Raw genomic sequence first — 23,189 nt, 5'->3', positions numbered from 1 at the left:
AATAACTCAAACAACTTGTAAAGATATATTGTTTTGAATTCAATACATTTATATAGTACAAACACATTTTATCAACATAAATAACATTTTATCAAGCTGATTCATGTGTCTTTTTACCAGTGTAGTAGTAGTTATTTTCATCCAAGGCCACTAGTATAAAATGTTCATAGCTAGCTTCTGTTGTGTTTCTCAAACATGGTGCAATTGCATGATTAGAAATGGAAGAGTCAGGCAGAAATACCATCAAGGCCTTCCACAGAGCACTGAAAGGCCATGTTGAGGTCAGTAGATTAAAATGTTGCGCTGACTGAAGCCTAATGGCGCTCAAGACAAATCAATGACTGAAGCAAAACAACCACCCCTTAAATCCTTGTTATCAAAACAAAGCAAAGTCCTGCTCTGTCTCAAATAAAAAAAATTTAAAAAACACAGCCAGGTATGGAATATTACTCAGTGGCATCATCCATCCTCTCCTTATTAACAGCCGGTCCATAAAGAGACTAGCAGCCTGGCTTTCCTCAATTGGCTCCAGTCTTCGGTCCCTTCAGTCTGGCACGCTTGGCCTCCTCATCGATTTCGTCCATGATCCGCTCCTGGGAGACTGAATAAAACGTGTAGCCATCTGATTTAAGAGCGATGGGTCAAGGCAAATGTTTGAAATCAGAAGGGAAAAATGTGACGAATGAATCAAAAGATCTACTTAGTATAACATATGAAATGGGACAAAAGCATAAACAGATGTTTAAAATAAAATATTCTTAGACATTGCTCATCATTCTGAAATACAGCGGTATGTAAAATAATTAATTGAACTTTTCCATATTTTTTTATGTTCAAACATTAAATTCCAATATATTTCAGTGGGATTTTAATGTGATAGATTAATACAAAATAGTGCAAAAACAGTAAAGTGGAAGGAAAAGGACAATTTTTTTTACAAAGATCTCAAGATTGTGGTTTTTTTCTTTTTGTTCAGCCCTATTTATCCTTAAACTAAACTAACTTCTGAGAGCAAATAATTGCTCCTCAAGCAGAACTCTGCTTGAGGAGAAATTATTGGCAGCACGCGGATATGGGGGCGATTTTCTTCTTCAACAATAAAAGGAAAGATTGATGGAGCGAAATTAACATTGTCCGCTAAATGTTAATTTCCGGAATTTTTAACTTGTCTATACTATGCTAATGAAAACATTGAAATGCAACATTGAGTGACATTCATTAGCAACATTAGTGAGTTAGCATACTACACTACAAAGTTAGACGTAAGTAAACCAAGAAATCTACGTAGTAAATGGAACAATTAATTCAGTAAATTTAAAGACGGTTGATTATGATTAATGTATTAATTAGTACTAAAATTCAGTGAGTTTTAGAACTATTTATTTATTTAGTATTTTGTACGCAGTAGAAGTAACATTAGCATGCTAAGCTAACGTTACGTAGTTCACCTTGCAGTTGACGTAAAGGATACAGATACCGAGCACGAGCGCTCCTATTGCGAGTCCCGTCACAACGTTCCGCGTTCGGAGCTTCGATGTGTTCTTCTTCCACTGTTCCAGCTCCGCCTGCCTGATGAAATGCATCTGATCCTGGGAAAGATTCTCTTTGGTCGGGTCTATCTTGGTGGCGAACGGAAAGTCAGACTTTGGAGGTTTCTTTTCAGCCATGTCTACGGTCAGTGGAGCGTCAGGGGGCGGTTCCAGACCACGCTACCGAGCTTTAAATCATCTGCTACTACGGAACTTAACGATGTAACGTAAATGCGTACTGCCTCGGCACATGATTGTCAGATCTTTTTTCCTCTTCCTTTTCATTGGTGGGTGGCAAATCACATTTCAGATGTAAGAGCAGGAACAGATTTAAAGACAGATATACGATTAATTTCTTAATCATATACTGTGTATTTTTATTAAGCGAATACTTTTCAAAAGTGTTCCGTGGCTCTTTGAACCTTCCACATGACTTTTAATAACTTTGGCTAAAATGAAAAAGAACCAGCTATTGTTTTTAAATTTAAACATAAAAACAACACTTTTAAAGTTTTTCTTAGAATACAATTAAAATTAATGACAAAAGTACCAGTTGTACTTTTAATTTCCCACAAATATACGAAACAAACAAACAACCAGAAATAAAATGGAAACACGTTATAGGAAGCGTATTTACTATATAACATAAAAAAAACTATACAGTTTTGCTGGACTCATAGCAAACAAGGTATTTTGACTGTAAAGTTTGCTGACCCCTGCAATAGACAAATAAATTACCAACCATTGTTTTAATTCAAGTGAAACCAAATATGCCTATTTGTGTTGTAAATGTTGTTCACCGTGGATTACGGATTTACTTTAGAAATTTACTTAATTTACGTAATTTCCCCACGGAGATTTTCAGAATAAATGGGATCTTTGTTTTTAGACAACTGGCTGCTATAATCATGTGCTTTACATTTCCACATATGAGCTTCACAGATTTTAACTGACTACCGAGCATACGTGAGAAAGATTCATCAACATTTACTGAATGCAAACCTTTGTGTTTGTATTAAATGGAGACCGCGATTTCCAATACTAGTCTACTTGTGTCGGATTTACGGACATGCTTGCCTTTCACAATATGGCGGATGCTTTGGCGTGTCCGGTGCGGAATAAAAATCGGGTACATTGGTTCCTACTAAAAAAGGTCCTAGAAAGGAGCTTTGTTAACAGTGCCATCTTGTGGTAGATATAATTCCCAGACGAGGGGTAATATTTGTATTTCGGAACAGAGTAAAATGTCAATTCTGTTTGTAATGTAACACTTAGTATCTAGGAGAACAGCACGTTAAACGTTAGGTTTGTCAAAGCAGCATGTCAAAAACGTTAGCTTATTTTCCGCGTCAATGTGGCGTCGCACGTCTACAGTTTGGCGAAACTCCATTCGACATTCTCAATGATTTCCTCAATAATTTAAACAACATTAACAAGGACTATCTGGATGGCTTACCGAAATGGAGCGGAACCTTTAAACAGAAAGGACTCGTTGGTAAGTAAAAAATGTTTTATAAAATTAAGCCGTCTTTTTTTAATTATTATTTTCTATTAAAAAAGGACGGAAAATGTTTTTTGCACTTTAAGAAAATTGTAATACTTTTTACTCGTATAACTCTAATTGTACCATTCTGTTGGATATACAATAACAGCCGTTAATTTTGTTCAGTAAAACAATTTTTAAGCAATGTTTCCCCCATGAATAGTCGCTCATAATTTAAGATTAAGAAAATACGCTTTCTATATTGTTTCATTTTATTTTTTCTCTACCTTAAATAAATAGAGAGTAATAGTATGTTTTCTCGTTTTTGGAAGGTGACAGAAAACACCAGTGTTTTTTTTTTTTCTATAAAAAGTTACTTCTATAGAACTTTAGAAAAAGAATGTATCTTGAGAATAATTTTTTTTTCCTGCATGTTCCTGTATTGTTGAATTATTATTTCTATAAAACACAACACTACTTTTCCTTCACAGATGTTTGCTCTACATAAAATTAACTTGTCAATGTCAGAATTATTGAAACAAAAACACCTCGGTTTTCTGAATTTATATACTTCCATCCTAAAGTCGTCCTGTTTCCTAGAATACATCTTCTTGATCACTCAAGAACTGAAACTTGATCCATCAGTAGGATACCATGCCATTGAACTGCTGCAGAGGTAAGAAGATTACACACCTCTTGCTTTCCTTTTCACATGTTATCCATTATTAATGCAGACAGTGTTTTTAATCTCTTCTAGGTTTATGGTAAAGCATGTTGCAGATACGCTTGCCAAAATCCCAATTCAAAGTGTAGCTATTAACAAGGCAAAGAGTTATGGGGAACTGATTTTTGACAATCTCAAAGATAAATTCCCTCTGATCCTCTTCTCTTGTGTGCAGCTTGCAAACAAACTGTTTTTGCATTGTCATGTAAGTGTTTTAGTGCAGTTGACTGATAATTGTCAGTATTTTCAAATAATAAAAAAAGATTTTACAGGACTTTTTCTTCATTGCAGATGATAGACGCCTCCACTGCTGTACAGTTCCTGTATTCTTTCGGCCTCAGTGTTTCCAAACAGACCCTCCTGGAATCAGAGCTGATGGTCTTTAAAGGCGTTGAATACAGACTTGATGTCATTAACTCTCTGACGTACGTGGAAGTCATTCTGGAGGTCCTTGGTAAGGTGTTTTGTTGATAATGACTAATTTACTGTACATTAGGAATGTACCGTTCCAGTCAAAGGTTTGCATACACTCATAATGGGAATAAATGTCATGTGAATTTTGATCTTTTAATTTGTGCACTTGAAATGTTTTCTTAGGGTGGATTTATTCAACAAACAACTTTAATTGATTTTTAAACACTACTGAAACCTATTATTCAGTAAGTAGATAAGTTTGAATTGATATTAGATCTTCTCTAATCCAGTAAATTATGTTATGTGTACTGGCTGTAATATATAAAGATATTCACTTACATCTGTTTTAAATTAAACTGAAGGTTGTTAAAAAGCATTTTAGCATTCAAGGATGATTATATTCTCATAACTAACTGTGTAAACCTCTGACTGCCACTGTAAGAGGTATGTGAATTAAAATACATGTGATGTATATTTTGAATTTGATCGGTTCACTTTTGTAGGGCACAATGAGCCGTCCATGCCTGTAGAGCACCTTTATCAGCTCTGCCATAATGTCCTCCAGTACGTCACCCTGAACCAGACTACAATCTATGAGTCTCTGCTAAGAAGTGTCTCTCAGTGTGTCAGCCCGTCCAGGGAACAGAGGTATTACAATTGTCTAGCCACTGATGTTTTCCATCAGGTAGTTTATGTAACAATATTCTCTTAATTGATGTAGATCTCTGTTGCTCCAATAGCATTTTCAAAAAAAAGTTGCTGCTCGGTCAGCAACATCTGTCCAGTGGCTTGCTTTCAATCTCTATAGTCACTCAATGCTCTACTGGCCAGTAGATGGTGGTATCCTCAACAGCATCGGGTCATAGACACATTAGATCCACAATTTTGTTGTTGAACAGAAGAATGTCAGCTGTTAGCACTTGCAGCAAAGCCAGTTGGATTCAGATGTGTAACGATGAAGCCAAACATAAAATCACAGCAGTTTCCTACTTGTGTCAATAAATGCTGCGCTTGTATTTGTAGCTATACATCCATAAAGCTACAAATACATAAGGGGAAGACCATTAGTGGGAAAAGCAGCTGTGTGTTTGTTTTATAAGATGTCTCTGTCTTGCTATGTGGTCTTAATGTAAATGATTTTTTAACACCAGGGAAAATTTTGTGACAGTGACTGAGGATCGCATGCTTCTTGGAGTTTGTGTCATTGCAGTGGCAACATACATCCTCTGTTTCAAAAAATGGAGACAGGTGAAAAACATACTTTCTATAAATAAGTATCTGTTGTATTGTTAAAATAGCCCCATGCTTCTCTGTGTTATTCTTTCTATGATGCTTTCTGTCAACACAAAACAAACTGAGTGATTTCTCTTTCTGCGCTTATGCTACAGGTGGTTGATGAGCTGAGCCACATCACAGGAATCACCAGAAGAAACATTGCTAATTTTGCTCAAGTGGTAATAGAGCACATTCTTGAGACCAGTTCTTCAGCGGTGTAGACTAGGAAACTCACAGTAGTGACACTGTTAGAAGTTCAACATATCTAGATGGAAAATGTCCAGCATGCAATTTAGGGGAACAATTTCTCCATCCCCGAAAACGAATTACAACTGTGTTATAGGAATTTAATGTGTTTCGGGAAATTTCTGTAAACGTTATATTTATTTTGCTGATCAGAAAAAAAATGGGAAAGATTTGTAAATTATTTTTGGTCTCACTTTGTTGACATATTTCACAATAAATCTCATCCTGTTTCATCTGCCACATTGATCAACTCACCAGAATTGCTTTACTGTTTATTGCTTAGTTCCACAGAGATTAAGATGGACTTGGCTTCTTGATTAGGTATCAGGTGTGTGTGGACGAACATTTAGTATAACCTCCCATCCTATAGTTCTTAGCGGGCTCCCTATTCTGTTGAAATAAGTTGTGTACACCTGTAAAAAACAAAAAGAGAGAATTTTATAAAAACTTTACAGATTCCACTGCAAGTCTCTGGAGGTTGGAAATACAGATGCATGACTGATAAATTAGATTATCATCGAGAGATAATCTATTTTAGTCATTTTAAATCAGAAGGTTAACTTGCATACCTATTTATAACAAATCAAAAAGATACCATGTGGGGAAGGTCGCTGACACCCTTGACAAGAAGGTAAAGTCAAATGAGTATTTGTTAAAATAACTAGCTGGGGCGTGCCGTGGTGGCGTATAGCGTGACCCATGTTTGGAGGCCTTGAGTCCTCAACGCGGGTTCGACTCCTGGACCCGACGATATTTGCCGCATGTCTTACCCCTCTTCTTCCCTCTTCCTGTCAGCCTACTTTCATATAAGGGACACTAGAGCCCACAAAAGACCCCCTGGAGGGGAAAAACAAAAAAATGGTCTGCTCACAATGCTATTTCCAAACATGTTCATGGAAGGCTAATAAAAGTGGACTGTTCTGTAGTCCAAAGTCTGCTTTTCAGGAGTAAGTAATTTAAAACATTTTTTATTTATTTATTTTTTCAGAAATCAAGATTCCGCACTGGAGGAAGAGTGGAGAGGTACAGAATCAATTTTCCTTAAGTTCCAGTGTGAGGTTTTCACAATAAATAATCATTTGAAGATCATTTCTTTTTTGGTCCATTGTGCTTTATCACGTCCAAAGTCAATATTGTCTCTCAAATGTCCAGCGGAACTTGACACCTGCCAATGTTATCATATTATTGCAAGATTTTGCAAAAATAACTGCACTAATGTATTAACTCTTGAAAAATGACTAACCCATTGTTGGATTGAAATACATTGACAGCCTTTTGTGTATTGAAAACCATTTGTAATTATCCATACTATCGTTGTCCCTGCTACTTGTGCACTCATTTTTTCCCAGGCTTTTTTCTTTTGCTTAATTTTCTAAGTACTTATGGCATTACATGAGTACTTAGCTTCTCCAGCAATCAACTTCTGTGACCTACTTTACCTTTGAGCAGTTCTAAAAACTGTTTGCTTGGTAACTCAAGATAGCTGTCTTCCCTATGATAGTATGCCATACCATTGTTGTATCAAAAAATATTTTGTTATCCTTGCCGAGTATTCTAAATTTCATAAGAAATTTAATTTGGGTTTTTTGTTAGCTTATACACCATAATAATTGAAATTTACTGAATCAATCACATATGAATCTGTGTGTAATCTTCAATTGAATTACTGAAATAAATAAATTCTTCACAGATTTTCTGATTTCTTGCTAATCTCACTTATTCAAACCAAACTGTTTAGTTGGGGCATTCTGGTTCCAATAAACTGGAACTATGTTTTGGAGGTCTTCCAATACTGAGATTTTGGTAAACCTGTATTTCACATTGCAATAAACTCATTAAATACATAAAAGCAAGATTAAAGGACATTACGTTACCATAGGTGATAACCAAAGTACTTTGTTCATAAACAACGCAGTACTCAGGAGTTCCAGTTCCGACATCAGATGTTCCACTTCGAATATGAGTTCTTCGAAGTCATTCTGCTGAAAATGTTAGGACAGCATTTTTTCAAGAAATGCTCCTCTTAATAGCTGCTATTTTGTCTGTTCTACATTTTATACTTTGTTCAATAAGAGGTCCTGTGAGTGTTTACCTCTGACTCTTGCTGGTTGTTGTCCACAGAGTAAAATGTTTTGGTGCAAATCTCACATCTTGTGGCAGCACCCAAGGTAGACCCTGTAAAAAGTTGGCAGGTTACCCAACAACATGATGGCAGACTCACTTTTATCATCTATTTTTTCGTAGCTGACCTGACTGTAGTCGGGTCCTGATCCATGTTCTCAGGCAACTGCAGTGAATATATGTCAGACTTCCTGAACACTGGCAGGGCGACAGGAGGGGGTCGGCATCTGAATGGTCTCCGTAGCAGATGCGGCACTGGTTGTCCTCATTATCATGTGCTGTATCACCTGGTGTACTGCTAAGACAAAGTGATCCAGTCAAGAGTGTGCAATATGACACCCAATAATTTCTGTACTTTGTAGAACTCCCTGTATGTTTTCATGAACTAACTGATCAATACAAGAAATTATAAATGCAGTGCAGGAGATACAGTTGAAATAGGCTAATAAATAAAAGAGTTGATCAGCTTTCATAACCAGCAGCACAAGGCTAATAATAGAAGCAAATAGTTGCTTCTAAGACGACATTTGCACCTTATTTACATATATTTTCCATAATGTCATATAAGACCACAGACATCTTATTGAAAAGAATTTGATATTTTAGGATAGTGTTATCACAGTACATCTTTACTGTTATTACACCAATTACATTCCTAAGGAGGCTATTTTTCAGTTGTTGTTTTTTTTTTTTAAAGAAAATAACATCTTATTAGATTGCAAGAAATCAATCTTGCAATTGATTTCGGTTGCAAGAAATCAAAAAGTTAAACCTTTTTTTGTTATTACCTCTCTTTGTGATCGCAGGCAGCATCATTTTTTAAACTTTCTGGTGCTTGAGCTGCTTCATCTGTAGCTGTGGTCCATTGACTCTGCTCTCTTGCTGACTCAGGTAATGGACTGTCCTCAGAGGTGTTGAAAGATAACTGAAAACGACCACCACAAAATGTCTTAGTTTATTAAAATGTCTTTAAAGATTTGACAGTTCTTGACATGTTTACCCCTGTCTTACAGTTTATATTATACAGTTTCTATGGCTAATTAGAAGACTGGCTTTAAGTGAATAACTATGCAGTGTTAACTTTCTACACTTCATGTACTGTAAGTACAGTCACTTCGTTAAATCCAGCTCCCCAAAAAACTTGAGACATTCCTTTCAGGTTTTTAACATTTTAGATAAACAAGAGATCATAAATGTGTCATTACCCATTGACGAATACGTTTCCACAACTTGTTAAACATTTTTGAAGATCCTCTTCTTTGCTACTTAATTTAGCCTGTAATACAAAAGGAGTTAAAGTCTTATTTTTTTACATAATTGTAACAGAGCAGATGGAGCTATAGTACCTTGTTTTATAAAAGTAATAATCACAATTCTGAGCAAAACAAAAGTATTTTTAACAGAACTTTAATTAAACAGGAAACGGGGTGAGGATTCCTGAAGTTGAATTTAATGAGAAATAGGTTGGAAACGTAACAACACTGTGATTGACCATGGTGACACACATGTAACATAATTTCAGTGCTGTGGAAAATTCCTCCTTGTGATGACATGATTTTTAAAACGTGTCTGATCAGCTGATGCGATAGAACCAGATGAATTTGAATCGTATGTCTCAAAAGGTCAGATTTGTCTAATTTAGCTGTTACAAGACTATAAGAACATGTATTAAAACATATTACTAACAACTCAACTAAATGATCTTAAAGTTAGGAAGAATTGCTCCTCATTGCATTGGAACACAGATTCGCTTGCTAATTTTGGATATTTTTGAAAATAAACAACTCTCTGTTTACTTTATTTGAAATAGCAAAACAACTGAATCTGGACTTCATTTAAGTACATGTTTTTTTTTCTGAAAAGCTTAGACAGAAAGGCCTTTGAAGATAATTTCAAAACAAATATTATTTACTCGGTATTGTTATAAAATTTATGTTCTGGTTATTTTTCAAGTTAAATACATTTTTACCACAAAAGCAAACAAAAAAATAAAATAAATAACATGACTATCCAATCAACTGAGCATTTTTCATTACATAAACAACTGGTCTGGGATTAAAATATTTACTATACCTAGTCTTGCTATTCTACTCAATGTTCATCTAAGATCCACTGTAAATATGGAGATGCAAAATATGCCATCTTGTGGCTACATGGCTTAACAAGGATCTCAACTTAAACTCATTGATGAAACTCAATCATGAAACCTGACAAATTTAATAGAGAGGACCTTCGGTGAGTAAAAGGAGCATGGGGCTTCAGGGAAATGGCAGAAATTATATAAATTCTCTACTTCATAAATCTTCAAAAGAAAATATTGACAGTTTTAGGTATAATAATTATGGACACAAACTGAGAATAAACAGTTGCACAGCAGTTTTACTTACTTTTCAAATGAACAGTTGTGGAGAGGTCAGCTTTCAGAGGGAGTTGTGGAGATTAATGCTTTAAATGAAATTGTCAGTGTTTTTTGTTTTTCAAATGATGTGTTTCTATGGAGATAAGAAAAGAAGCCTGAAATGTTGCACAGTGACCCAAAATATCTCTTTTCAGATCAGAACACATTTGTCAAATGCTTTTGGAAATCAAGTCTGGAGGAAGAAGGGTGAGACATGGAATCCAAGTTATGTGTTGAGCCATGTCATCTACCGATGATGGTGCTCTGTGTTTTTTCAAGTCCAATCTTAGCACAGCTATCTAAAGATTTCATGTATCTGCTGACAAAATTCTATGGAGATGCTGATTTAATTTTCCAGCAGGAGAAACTACTTTCTCACATTGCCACTAGTACCAATACCTGCTTTAATGAGGAGGATGGTTTTGCTGTTCTTGATTGGGCAGCAACCTGGTCTGACCTAAACCCCTAAGAATCTTTACAGTATTGTCATGAGAATGACCCAAGCCAATTATGCTGACAGGCTCTAGGCCCTATTAAATCAACCTGGTCTTCTTTAACACCTCAGCTGGGCCACAGGCTGATCACTTCCACTCCATGCTGCATTTATGCAGTAATTTATGCAGAAGTTGGTTAAATCACATACTGATACTGTGTTGTGGCACATGGACATACTTTTCAGTAAGCTGACATTTCTGTATTCTAACTCCTTTTTACTGCTTGTTTGTCATATTTTCAGAGGAACTGAATATCTTGGTAATGTTCTTTGTGTTAGCAAGATTGTACCCAAATCAATAATTTATTGCATAACTAAGCACTTTAAGTAAAAGAAGAAGGTTGAACTGCTTACACAGAGAATCCAGCTGTAAACACTTACTTACAGTTAGATGGAGATTTTTGAGTTTTTGTGTGGTCACAAGAAGAGCAGCAAAAAAGCTATTTCTGTCTAACAAAAAAGATAAAAGACACTTGTGTTTTCAAAGAAGTACCATGTTTGGGCTGTTGAGACTTGATAAAGCCCTTTTCAGACTGGCTGAGACATCTAGAAAAAAAGTCTGTCTGAAGAAGAAAACTTGAAGGTTAACATGCTATGTCTGACAAAGAGGCATCCAGAAACCATTCATGTGTGGGGTTGCCTCCAATCAAAGAGTGGTCTCACTCACAATTTTGCCTAAAACAGTGTAATAAAGAATGGGATGAAAACACACTTTAAGGAGCAAATTGGTATTGAACCTTGTCTGACCTAATGCTTTGTTTCAGCATGTCATGAGGCAAAAGACATCAAAACATTTTGGTTTTGCCTCATTAGACAGGTACATTTTAGCTCTCAATCCCGTTTAGAACCTGTTGATTTTTCTCCATTTACTTGAAGGCTAAGAATCTTTGAAACATGCAAAATATTTTTTCAACCAAACTTTGCTATATTGCAGAAACAAAAAGAAGTAATAATACTGAAAACCAGATTTATTTCAGTTTAAAAATGTTTTACCATAACTGTATTCATTTTTAATCCGCTCTGTTCTTGTCATTCCCAGGGGCTAGCTTGACAGGTTGAACTCTTAATTTATTTGATCTGTTCATGTAGTCATTTGAATTTTCATTTCTAACTTTTAAGGTTTAGATTCAGGTTCACAAACAGATTCAAGTTTTTTCGAGTCCGAAAGAGCAATTATTGTTACAGTAAATGAAAAAAACAGACGTAAAAATTAAGAGACATAAGTCAAGTTCTAAAAGTGAGGGACAATACAGTCTGCCAAAACAACATCGATAGCAGTCCATACAAGACAGAGCACCAACACTATATATCATCATCAGTATCACATGTGGAATAAATAAAACCAAAAAACTGCCTATCAAACCAACAATCAGATGCAAAGACCTAATATGTAAACAGAGATCAAGATCAAAGTTTATCAAACTATGGTAGTAGCACATATTAGATTTTATTGTGATTGATAAACAAAATTTGAAATGGAAAGTAAGAGAATTATTTTATACATTTCAAAACGATTTTGTTCATGAACTCTTGTATAGTTCAGCATTGCTTATGTTTTTATGTTAGAAAAGTACGTTTTAAGTGTATTCTTCAATCAAGTTGAATCTTGAAATTATTCTGCACACTGTGAATCTGCCTTTTTCAATATTAAACAAAGCAATCCTTTGTCTTTTCTCGGTTACATCACCCAGCCATGTGCAACTTATAAAAGCAATAAAGACACAGACTGTAAATTCTTTATTCCTCATAGTGGCACCGCATCTAGTGAGCCAAAGTAGCCAAAGCTCCAGTAGATTAGCAGAAGACCCAGAGTCAGAAATGACTGAAACACCTCTCTGGCTCCCCGTGACTGTGATGATCCTGTTTCAGGCCCCCTCATTAATCTTTTCTCCTCCTGCAGTCTGTTAGAGGAAGAGTGGACTCCACACTCACCTTCGGTGTTTTCTTTCTTTATATTCATGCGGAGGGGAAGATCTGGGAACTGCAGAGGCTGAGAAATCTCTGCAGGGATTCAGTCAAAGCCAGGACAAGCATATGTGTTTCCAGAGGTGAGTGGAGGCTTAAACACTCTGCTATCTGTGACCACTTCATCCGTCACTCCGACTGACACACAGGGCTCACATACACATAGTCTAGGACTGTACACACAAAAAAGCACGGTTTTTAGGCTCCTCTTTAAAAACAAAATACAAATGCTTATCATCTGGACCCTGTTCTGGCATGTATGCTATATGATCTTTCCTTCAATCTAACAAATATAGAAGAGCATTTCCTTAAAAATGATTTTGTGCAATAGGAACACAGCATTTTATATTATTAGAAATGACAAATATTTGTGTTCCAGGTGTACAACATAGGTGTCACTAGTAAACCGATTGTACTGGAAAAATGTCCCAGAATATTTATTCTTTGCCACAGTAAAATTTCTGATCACTGGCCAAATGCCACGAGAAGAGTATCTGACTGCTTGGAAGGAAAATACAAAGAAGCCTAAAAATCATTCACAGTAGCCTATCATTTGTACAAATGCAATAATGATATGCTGCGCTCATTCTTTATAAATTGACAATAAAAATTTGGAACATGAAAAAGATGTTGCAGATGCTTTGTCTGGTCGTTGTCTCAATTTCAACATTATCATTTTACAAAACAATAATTCTGTACCTGTCATAATCTCAAGAATTATTATGGCAAATATGCAGAGTCAGACTCAAGCAGTTTGTAAAAGGTAAAATATGGGGTTTTTTTACAAGATGGCAGGGATATGTGCAAAGAGGTGAGAGTCTGGAGTTTTCCAGCAACATGGTTCGAGGAGAGGTTTTGGTGTGATGAGGGCAGAGCTGGATCCCTGGAGGCAAGACGTAGTGCAGACTAAGTTGTGTCTGTCTGACCTGGTTTTTCGTCCTAAAGGGAGAGAAACTGTGGAGGATGACCCTGGAACACAGGATATCCAGAGGAGAAGCAGAAGGAGGTGACTCTTGGTTAACAGGAAACAGAAAGCAAAGGTAAGCTGCATTTGGACAGGAATGGGGGAAACTTGTAAGCCTGAGAACACCACCTCATCTGTGAAGTACAGGAGTGGTAGCATGATGTTTGGTGGGCGTTTTGCTGCAAGAGGGACTGGTGTACTTTTCAAAACGGCAGGCATCTTGTGGAAAAAACATCATGCAATAAAACTGAAGCAACATCTCAAGACAACACCCAGAAAGTCTCCTGCATAGACAATGACTCTAAGCACGATGCCAAATTAATTACAAAGGACAATGCCCAACAGAATCAATATTTTGGAATGGTCATCTCAAACCAGTGACCTGTGTCATAGAAAATGGAAGGTTTTGTGTGAGTAAGCAAAGCTACAAACCTGTAGCCTTGTTTGTAGCTACAGGTTACAGATGATCTGTCAGATGGGCGAACTTGTGAGAAGCTGGGGTAAGGATACGTATGATGATAGGCTATAGTCAATCAATTAAAGGCAATGTTACAAACACTAAAGAACTGTTGTTTGTTCCCCATAATATTTTACCTCTCATAATCATGAAATGATTGTGGCAATGTGTTTTAATTTTGGCATATGGAATGTAAATCCTTTCAAAAAGTTATTGGTCAATATCTTCCAAACAGATCCGAGTTAAAATTAAACTGCAATAAAAAGAAGAGTGAGTAAAAAATGTTTTAATTATTCTTGCATAGTGTAGAAATAACCTATATTCAATCTGGACTTTATTTTTATTGCATGGAAATATGGACGTACTTGGAAGTATGACTTTATGTGTGGCAATGCCTGTTTTCAGCATTATTATCCTATAATACCATATTGGAATCTGGTTAAGTTTTGAGGGTGATTCATAATAACCAAGAATTAGCACTAATGTGATGGTAACTAAATAAGTAATTAAAATTAAGCATCACGTTTGTTCAATTCCCACAGTGTTTAAATGGTGCACTGCTCTCTTTGAAGTGACAGTTCAGCTAACAGGCTGCTTTATAGTTTAATTATGATGCATTCAGCCTTCACAGCATCCCTTATTCTTATTCTGGCAAATAGGCTTGTAATTTCTTTTGACTTATTGGACAACGGGGCCAGAATAATCTCTGACATTCGCCGTCGTCTTCCCCATTTATCATTTCAAAAGTCAGATACTGCGATCTGCAGGGAGACGAATTGAGTTTTGATTGACACGGACCTTGTTTCTCCAGAATAATTATGAATGATTGAGGTATTAGTGCCTGCTTTCATCATAAATAATTCATTAAACCTGCCTTCCTTCTGCCCCCCACTTACTGCTTGCTCCTCTGCTGTTTCTGCATAAATTTATTGTTGGTAAATGTGATACGTTTGGTCAAATATTATTGGGGTTCTAAACGTAGATTTATAAATAAATGATCTGGCAGTCAGCTGCACTGATGTTGAACACAGTGGACCAACACCAGCAGATGGCATCACTCTGAAATCATCCCAGACAGTGGAAACATCACAAGTCTAGACTAGCAACTTGGATTCTGTTCCTTTACAGACTCCCTCTAGACTCAGGAACTTTGATTTTTCAAATGAGATGCAAAACTACTTCATGGGGCAGCAGTCACTTTTTCCTTTAGCTCATGTAAGACACTTCTGGCTCTTATAGCACTGACTCCAGCCACTGTGTACATCGTGTGGCACTTACCTTCTGTCCTTATGGTTGGCATTTGAAGACATAAACAACATAGATTTTTTTAAAATTCTATAAGTCGTTGAATGGAGGCAGATTTAATCTCCAACCTGTTTAGAATAAGAACTGCACTGAATACTGTATGCCTCAAAATAAAAATAAAATAAAAACCAAAGGGATCTTGTTTATTTCACTGTTCTGTGTAGGCGGCAGTTATCCATGTTTCTTTTGCACCTTTTTCTATCACACTTTTTCCTTCCACTTACTTTTCAATAATATTATCAGATATAGCACCATATGAACAACCAGCTTCTTTAGCAGTAATATCTTGTGGCTTACCTTCCTTGTGGAGGGTGTCAATATCTGTCTGCTGAACAAACGTTAGGTCTGATCTTAGCATTTCTGTGTTGAAAATCAAGTTTTTTTTACTGGTCTCATAATTTTCAGGGGAAAAAAAGAAAGAAAAACAAAATCATTTTGGGTTTTCATTAGCTGTAAACCGTAATAATCAAAACTAGCAGAAAATAAACGTTGACAACATATCTTTTTGATGATATTTGCAATTCATAGGGGACGCATGTGTTGTGTATATTCAGTCTGCAATAAGAATCGATTCCCATTCTTCAAGTTAAAGAACCGGCCAGTTGAGTCGGCTCGGCGTCGAGCAACACGTGAGGATTTCAGTGGCAGAGAAGGCGGCTCTCCATGTTGCGGCGCTGCGTGGCAGTGGGCACCGATCTGCCGCTGGCTGGCTGCACAACAAACGCACGCGTGGCTTTAGTCGTGAACGGCCTTAACGCCTGGCACTTACATTCGGCGAGAAGCAGCCGCGAGTCTCGGACGAAGCTACCTGCTGCGGAGCGACTTTGCGCTGCGTCCTACACCCAGGAGGACAAGGTGTGGGGGGCGGGGGGTCGCTCCTGTGACCGGGCTGAATGTGGTCGCTTTGATCGGTGCAGTTATTCCTAGAGTCAGTGGCTTGGGCTGTTTTGAAGCGATTGGACGCGGACAGGGAGAGCGGTGGACCGCAGCAGCAACACAGGAGCCGTGAATGTGATGCCCGAGCTGGAAAGAAAACCCCAGCTTCAAGTCTAGAGAAGGTAAACTCTCTGTTGTATTCTGCGACTTTTGCTTCATCTCAGCAGTACCCGTTTGTTTCCCAAAAAATATTTTTGCTTTAAGCAGAAAGTTTCGACATATATTATTATTACATCAGTGCAGATATAATCTGTTCTGCCGGTATCTGGCGCCTGCTCAAGCTAAACCAATAAACAACCCCCAGTAGTGTTTTAATGAGATAGACTTAGCTGCTTCTTTGAACACAACGAGAAGCGTTTTCTTCTTATGGGTTAAATGCATCATGTGTGATGCTACCAAACTACACAAGGCAACACACTGAGTTGATCTACTCTATAATCAAATGATCTTTATTCCCACTTTTAACCTCCCAGACTGCCTGCAGAGCGATGCTGGATTTATTTAAGGTTCAGCCTATAAATCTAGATTTGCATTCTTCTAACCTATTTTCAGCAGTTTCTGTGTAAGAGGGACTGCCCACCCAGACAACAAACTGTCCATAAAATGAAGAGGTCTATATAGAAGAAGCTGTTTCTACTTGTTCACTCGCTCCAGGCCAGCATCTACCTCCCTGTGCACAGCCTATTATCTGACATCTGGTCCCTCTTTGACAGAGACTTATGTGGTAATAGTATGTTTCAGCAGAGGCACTTAATCTGTGTAATGCCTGTTGTTTGGAAGGGGAAAACACTTATTTCCCCTTTGTTCGCCATTTGGATCATCATACAGAAGAAATTGTACATAGATTTGGACATTAAAACTGAATCCTGTTTTCCCCTTATTCGTAACCCTCCTCCCTAAGTCTGTAAGGAAGGTGAAGGTGAATTTAGCTGTTTTAAAATGGAGATTTGTAGGGGAACAGCTGGAAACAAAGAACTCTGAGTTGTACTGTAAATACACTGAAATATTTTCCTAGTTTACTTATTTTGATGATGCAATAACTTCATCAAGAATAAAAAAAAAAGCAAAAATATGTGTAAATTTTTATATGCTTTTCTGCTTACTCATAGTTAAATTCAATTTATAGGAATATTACTGAAAAGTCATTTTATTTTAGTAACTCGGTTCACTAAGTGAAGCACATTGTGTAGATTAATAACTCACCAATGGGTTTTCAAATCTTTATTTTTGTTAATTATTATGGTTTCCCACTTACTGCTAATTAAAACATCATCCCATTGGTAGTTTGTCCCCAAACATCCTTACATGTTTGTCCTCAAACATGTAAGGATGTCCTCCGATCAAATTAGACCAAAATGCAACGTTTTGGTGTAGATGCAGAATGCTATATGAGGTAGAATGAGGTACTGGGCATCTACTGTATATGGACACAATCTCCAGATAATGGTCCAGTCAAATCCAACTGAGAATCTGTTGGAAGACTTGAAAATTGCCAGTAAAAGATACTCTCCATTCAGTCTAACTGAGCTTGAACTATTCTGCAAAACAAAAAAAATAAAAAGGAAAAATGCAACAAATTTAGTTTGATGTGTTATATCACATAAAATGCAGTGGATTTTAAGCACAACATGGTAGGTTTGCTTTTCAATAGGTTCAAATTGGTATGATTGTTCGTGTCCTTCTTTAACAATCATAAATACTGCCTAGATTTTGTAGGACACGTTCAGGCATATTAAGTCATTCTATGTGCATGCGGTAGGAAACAGTAATGATAATTCTTGTAGAAGTGTCCCATTTCTTAGTGGGATATTTTAACCACTATCTGAAATAATAATTGGGTCGTGCAGAGGGGTAACCCTACGAAATGGCAGCTGAAACATAATGAAATGTTAAATTATTTAACTATGTTACAAACACAAAGTTATGCCTTTTCAGTGGCTGATTTTTTTTCTTTCTTTTTTTTTTTTAACAAAGCACTTATCAGAAGAATATGAAGTGTGCTTCAGTTTTCATGGTTTCTGTGTGAGGCTTGAGATGACTGCTGCCTCGTTGTAGTTTTTTATTAAAGTTCTTGGTTGTCAGCTCTTCTCTGCACAGATGAAAGACACTCATCCTCAAAGCGTTCTCTCATCACACCACTGACATGCGCTGGTTTTGCCTCCCTGTCCTGACACACATCTGTGAGCTCACAGTGTGTATGTTTTCCATTGTGAGATCACCATGTTCTCTCTTTTTTGTCGTTCAGGCCTAAACCTTTTCTTTTTTTTTTGTCTTGTGCGGTGCTTATCTCTCCCTTCTCAGTGGGGGTAGTGACGAGTCCTGGTTTTTCCACAGTTTGAGCTAGTGCAGTCCTCGTTTTTTTTTTCTTCCCCTTCACAGCTCACTGACAGGCCAAAGGTCTGTACAAAAAAAGGATTCTGGTGCAGAAAATGGGTGATGGATTTCTCACAAAACTAAGCTGTCACAAAACACAGCCTTCAGTCTTTTTTTGTGCCACATGAATAAAACATTCATCACATCTTTAAATCAAAACTGACTTCTCTAAACTCACAGTGCAAGTGTTGTTGCAAGTCAAATGGGGAGCTATTTTTTTTACCTATGATTAAGAATAAAGATCCCAGTTGGAGGCAATCAAAATAAATGCTCATCTTTGCAGTTATGTTTCAGAAAACTGGAATATTTACTCCTTTTAATTCACAAAGTGAAATTCATTCATCACAGAATAAGTTACAAATGTAATTTTGATGATTATGGCTGACAGCTAACAATAGTCCAAAATTCAGTTTGTTTGAATGTTTGTATATGACATCAGAGCAATGCAGCAACAGAATTTCTACATTTTACCCCTCAGAGTACCAAGACTTTTTTCCCCCAGTGTTCAGTGTGTACAGGTTTTTTTTTTATGATGAAACATGGTGCGTCAGTCTGCTCTTCCCCATCAAAAAGTTCTCCCTTACAGCTCCTCACCTCAGAATCCTCGCTCCCAGCCCGTAACCGGTCCACTCTGTTCTGCAGACAGCTACTAATGAGAGGCATTACTGAGAATTTTTTTATAAACAAACAAAACGTACAAAACTGAAGGACAGGAAGAACGGTGCAAAGAACTCGATGGAAATCATAAAAACAGTGCCGAATAGTGACAAGTCAACGGAGTGGCAGATCAAGGGACACGGGGATGATAAGGCAGTGACGGTGAATGGCAAGAGAAGAGCTCACTGCTGAGTTTGAATACAATAGAAACAAGAGGCAGACTAAAATCGTGAGAAGATAAACTTAGAGAGGCTAAGAGTAATATAAGGAAACTAAATAGAAATCCACAAAGCCACTTATTGAGGGTGGTGACATTAACTTGGGTTGCTGTCTGAATTTATTTGTCACAGTTTCATTGGTTTTAAACTTTATTTAATTATTGCCCTGGCTCTTAAGTATGGGCAAGCTTAGGCGAGCTGGAATTTTCTTGTCGCCATTTCCCGACTGAAGATCAACACAAATCTGCCCAACTTGATTACATGTTATCTTATTTTCTTTTTCCATTTTAAAGTAAGGCTACTTTATCTGTTTGAATTGTGTTACCTAATTTGGATAAAACAATTCTCTCTTAACCTGGGAGAGAATTGAACCCTCTCCATTGAGGGTGCTGTAAATTGTATAGTTAATAGTGTTCTAGATCTGCATGGCTGTACCAAGTCAAGCAGCAAGCCTCTCCTTTATTGACTCTGAGGAGGTCATGTTCATTTTACATCTGTTGGTGAGAAATGCCTGTTGGGTTACCGTCGCAACACCCGTAAATCTAGATAGCTTTACAATTAAGATTTTCAATTAACAAGTAAGTTGTGAGTGGTGGAAAAAAAAGTGCTGCAAAGTCTTAGGAAAACATGCAATATGTGGCAATATTGGTGAATCCTGCTGTAACTTACTTGGAAAATTAAATGAGTTAACAGTAGAAATGTCAACCATAGAATCCCAGATAATGAGTAGTATATCCATCTACTGGAAAAATATTATCATTTCCATCTGAATTACAAGCTTTTATACAAAAGGTCCCAGGCATCTCCTGTTTAGCACTGAAATAGTTTAATTCTTCTGAAATACATTTTTCCTTTATGACTTTACTTTCAACCTCTTACCTTCTGGAATGATTCAGGTAACAGCCGTAGGAACTTTATGGCAGACGTTTTAAGAGATTTTAACACAAACTTTCCAAAATCTTACTTCTCAATACTGGCTAGCGGGAAATTCCTGTATGAGTCAATGGAAAAATAATTTCACTCCTGTTCTTTTCCTGCATCATTGATTATATCATAAAATGAGACAGCTGAAATCTTCAAGCACACCTTGATGAGCTTCTGTAGGTCAGTCTTGGAAATGTAGAGCATCATTGATTCAATCAGCTGCACACGTGTTAAGTTGAGGCCTGTTAAATTGAGGCACTTCTTCAGAATAACAATAACAAACATTATGTATTCATTTTTGCAATCCAGATTTAGAGAAGTGTAAATTCAATTTATTGTCTAATTGTGCCCTCAATGGTAGCTGGAGTTAATTAAAAGACATTTAAATGTCTTTGTGCTCTTTCAGAGATTAAAATGTTTTCAGTTTAATTAGATAAAGCAGCTTTGCAGGGCAGATAGTCCTGGATGTTGCTCTCTGACTCTTATCGGCTGCAGAAATGCTAGAAAACATCATCCTCCTGGGGTTTTTGATCTATGTTCTCACCAGCGACACTTTTTGTACTTTCTTTATTTTTTTTAAAACTGCATTCTGTGTAACCAGTAAGAGCCTACTGGGAAAAATGTTTGGCAGTATGTGCACATGCCTGTACAAATGGAGCATAATCATCAGTTTAGGAAAAATGCGAAGTGAAGGGAATTATAATTGATATTTTGGCCATAATTTATTTTCCTCTTGGTCAGTAACTCAGCTTATGCCCCAGAGTGGGGAGGGCAATCATCCAATGCCAATGATCCTGAGCAGTTTTGTTCATACTGCAGATTGTTAGTTTTCAAGCCTTGCCAAGTTTCTCTTTTTGGTTGAGGTCGTGACTTGGACTGGACAATTCTAATACATAACAAAATCTTAAACATTTTTATTATTTCCTTCTAGGATTGTCCTGTATTTAGCTGTATCCATCTGCTCTTCAACTCTGGCAAGTTTCCTTGTAATTGCAGAAGAAAAATACGCCACCTCTCAGCTTGATAATGCATTTTGCATGTTAGCAAGAATCTTCAGTTTTAGTTTTATTTGACCAAAACCTCTTCTCAGACATGTTTGCTTTGTTTCTATGTAAACAGCAGGGGGTTTCTTGGAGGATCGGGGGTTCTTTCATTCATTCCATCTGCCCATTCTTTCATAAAACCTAGATTTGTGCAGTACACAGCTAATATTTAAGAATGTCTCCCACCTGAGGTGTGGTTCTCTGCAGTTCCTCCAGAGTCATTATTGTTTTACCTAATCATGCTTTAAACTTTTCTTCAGCCTTATCTTTGACATCTCTGGTGTGTTCTTAGATCTTCATTTGGGGCTGTTTGACCACTCAGGCTTTCACAGAACAACTCAGGTTAAATATCACACAAATGGGCTGTTGTTAGTGATTTCGCAAGAGCAGGAGGCTGTAGGTTGCATTGGGTTTAAATTAGGAGTATCAGTGCAATGAGGGACTGAATGTGTGTTACACGTGTATCATATTTGGATGATACACATGTAACATGTCATGTCAACATGTAAATAAATCCATGAATGAAGATATTCCTGATCAGTCTCCAGTCAAACAGTGAAATTGCCTCATTTGGAAGAAACCCTGGTGCGTGACCTGACTTTCTTTCTTTCTTTCTTTCATTCTTTCTTAATGAGAGACAGATTCTCTTTCAGGCATGTCCTTCTTTTTCATTGTAGCATTTTGATTATGTAAGAGTGAGCAGGAGGAGGCATTTTCTTAGCCCTTCCTTCTTTTTGGTTACAGAGACATGACTTTTAGGGAAGCAGGATTGTTAAATCTTGGCATTCCTGATTCTCTGAGAAGAATGACCTTTTTTCATGTGGGAGCCATATACATATACAGTATATACTGTATATACAGTATATATATATTTTATATTTTGGTTAGAGAAAGTTTTGTATCATGTTGTTTATATATACATATTTCACAGAAAAAGCACTTTGTCAAAAAAAAAACAACTAACACAGCTGCAGTGTTTCTGGGAAAGATATTTTTGGTGTTAAAAGTATATTACCGTGCTGGTAATACTGTTGTGTTGCTTGTTGTCTGTTTCTCTTCAAAGGATTTTCCTATACACCTTAAACAGTAATCCAGCAGCTTTGTCTAAAATACATCAGCAGATCAAATAACTTTAGTGTTTTGGATTTCTACAACAGAAGGTTGTATAGGCTGTTGACCTAGTTACCATTTCATAACAATAGAAGATAACATAGCATCAGTCTGGTCGCATATTTTAGCTTAGGATCTGGAAGCACTTTGACAATGCTGTTTTTAACTTGACATGGTAGTAGTGATAAAATGATTTCCAAATTTATCTGTTACCAATATAGCATTTTTTCAAACAATCCATTACTGTGCATCAAATGCAGCATCTCAGATGTGTTGTCTCAGACATGAGCAGAAATAAAAGTAAATCAACAAAGAATGCCGAGTTTTTCGTGTAGCTGTTTTCGAGACTTTCTAACTGCACAGGTTAGAATAGAATAGAATAGAAGTACTTTATTCATCCCAGCAGGGAAATTACTTCGCAATTACAGCATAGAGACAAGACACAATAACAACTACCACTGAGTAGTAGTTGTAGATAAAATAAAAATAAAATATAAAATGCTCTTAATATAAGAAACAACTTAAGAGCAGTCCTTGCAAGGATTCAAAAAATG

General features: G+C 36.8%; 4 protein-coding genes across 9 annotated transcripts in view; 2 read left to right on the top strand and 2 right to left on the bottom strand.

Moving 5' to 3' along the window:
* Positions 1–11: 11 nt before the first annotated feature.
* On the bottom strand, positions 12–1,719 carry coa3a (cytochrome C oxidase assembly factor 3a). Its single transcript, XM_032574037.1, has 2 exons — positions 1,472–1,719; positions 12–622 (listed from the first exon to the last, which is right to left on the bottom strand). The coding sequence occupies exons 1-2, from the start codon at positions 1,665–1,667 to the stop codon at positions 519–521; spliced, it is 300 nt and encodes a 99-aa protein (XP_032429928.1). The 5' UTR covers positions 1,668–1,719; the 3' UTR covers positions 12–518.
* Positions 1,720–1,839: 120 nt separating this feature from the next.
* cntd1 (cyclin N-terminal domain containing 1) lies at positions 1,840–5,904 on the top strand. Its single transcript, XM_032574041.1, has 8 exons — positions 1,840–2,668; positions 2,887–3,024; positions 3,613–3,688; positions 3,770–3,941; positions 4,028–4,190; positions 4,654–4,798; positions 5,302–5,398; positions 5,539–5,904. Exons 1-8 carry the CDS (start codon positions 2,599–2,601, stop codon positions 5,644–5,646), a joined length of 969 nt encoding a protein of 322 aa, XP_032429932.1. The 5' UTR covers positions 1,840–2,598; the 3' UTR covers positions 5,647–5,904.
* A 26-nt stretch (positions 5,905–5,930) lies between these two features.
* On the bottom strand, positions 5,931–10,285 carry LOC116727018 (E3 ubiquitin-protein ligase MARCH7-like). Of its 2 annotated transcripts, none has more exons than XM_032574035.1 (7): positions 10,180–10,285; positions 8,998–9,068; positions 8,581–8,717; positions 7,921–8,090; positions 7,764–7,846; positions 7,546–7,653; positions 5,931–6,084 (listed from the first exon to the last, which is right to left on the bottom strand). In XM_032574035.1, exons 2-7 carry the CDS (start codon positions 9,031–9,033, stop codon positions 5,989–5,991), a joined length of 630 nt encoding a protein of 209 aa, XP_032429926.1. In that variant the 5' UTR covers positions 9,034–9,068; positions 10,180–10,285; the 3' UTR covers positions 5,931–5,988. The 2 variants fall into 2 exon arrangements, with proteins under 2 accessions (XP_032429926.1, XP_032429927.1); XM_032574036.1 differs by having other exon boundaries at positions 7,921–8,087.
* A 5,746-nt stretch (positions 10,286–16,031) lies between these two features.
* Positions 16,032–23,189, top strand: part of tanc2b (tetratricopeptide repeat, ankyrin repeat and coiled-coil containing 2b) — a 156,530-nt gene continuing 149,372 nt past the window's right edge. For 4 of the 5 annotated variants that reach the window (XM_032574561.1, XM_032574560.1, XM_032574559.1 and 1 more), the window contains exon 1: positions 16,033–16,432. The gene's annotated coding sequence lies outside the window, so the exon portion shown is untranslated. Of the gene's footprint in view, positions 16,433–23,189 lie in introns of all 5 variants that reach the window. The other variant, XM_032574556.1, reaches the window with a different exon arrangement.

The sequence above is a fragment of the Xiphophorus hellerii genome, chromosome 10, assembly GCF_003331165.1.
Source record: "Xiphophorus hellerii strain 12219 chromosome 10, Xiphophorus_hellerii-4.1, whole genome shotgun sequence".
Lineage (NCBI taxonomy): Eukaryota > Metazoa > Chordata > Actinopteri > Cyprinodontiformes > Poeciliidae > Xiphophorus > Xiphophorus hellerii.
This window is presented reverse-complemented; position numbering and strand designations above follow the sequence as displayed.

Coding starts and splice junctions, on each gene's coding strand:
- coa3a (XM_032574037.1), bottom strand. CDS start 1,667: ATGGCTGAAAAGAAACCTCCAAAGTCTGACTTTCCGTTCGCCACCAAG. Junction 623..1,471: donor AGCGCTCGTGCTCGGTATCT/GTATCCTTTACG, acceptor CTCTTAAATCAG/ATGGCTACACGTTTTATTCA.
- cntd1 (XM_032574041.1), top strand. CDS start 2,599: ATGCTTGCCTTTCACAATATGGCGGATGCTTTGGCGTGTCCGGTGCGG. Junction 3,689..3,769: donor GCCATTGAACTGCTGCAGAG/GTAAGAAGATTA, acceptor AATCTCTTCTAG/GTTTATGGTAAAGCATGTTG. Junction 4,799..5,301: donor AGCCCGTCCAGGGAACAGAG/GTATTACAATTG, acceptor TTTTAACACCAG/GGAAAATTTTGTGACAGTGA.
- LOC116727018 (XM_032574035.1), bottom strand. CDS start 9,033: ATGTTTAACAAGTTGTGGAAACGTATTCGTCAATGG. Junction 8,091..8,580: donor GCCTGCGATCACAAAGAGAG/GTAATAACAAAA, acceptor ACTTTGTCTTAG/CAGTACACCAGGTGATACAG. Junction 7,847..7,920: donor CAGGACCCGACTACAGTCAG/GTCAGCTACGAA, acceptor AACTTTTTACAG/GGTCTACCTTGGGTGCTGCC.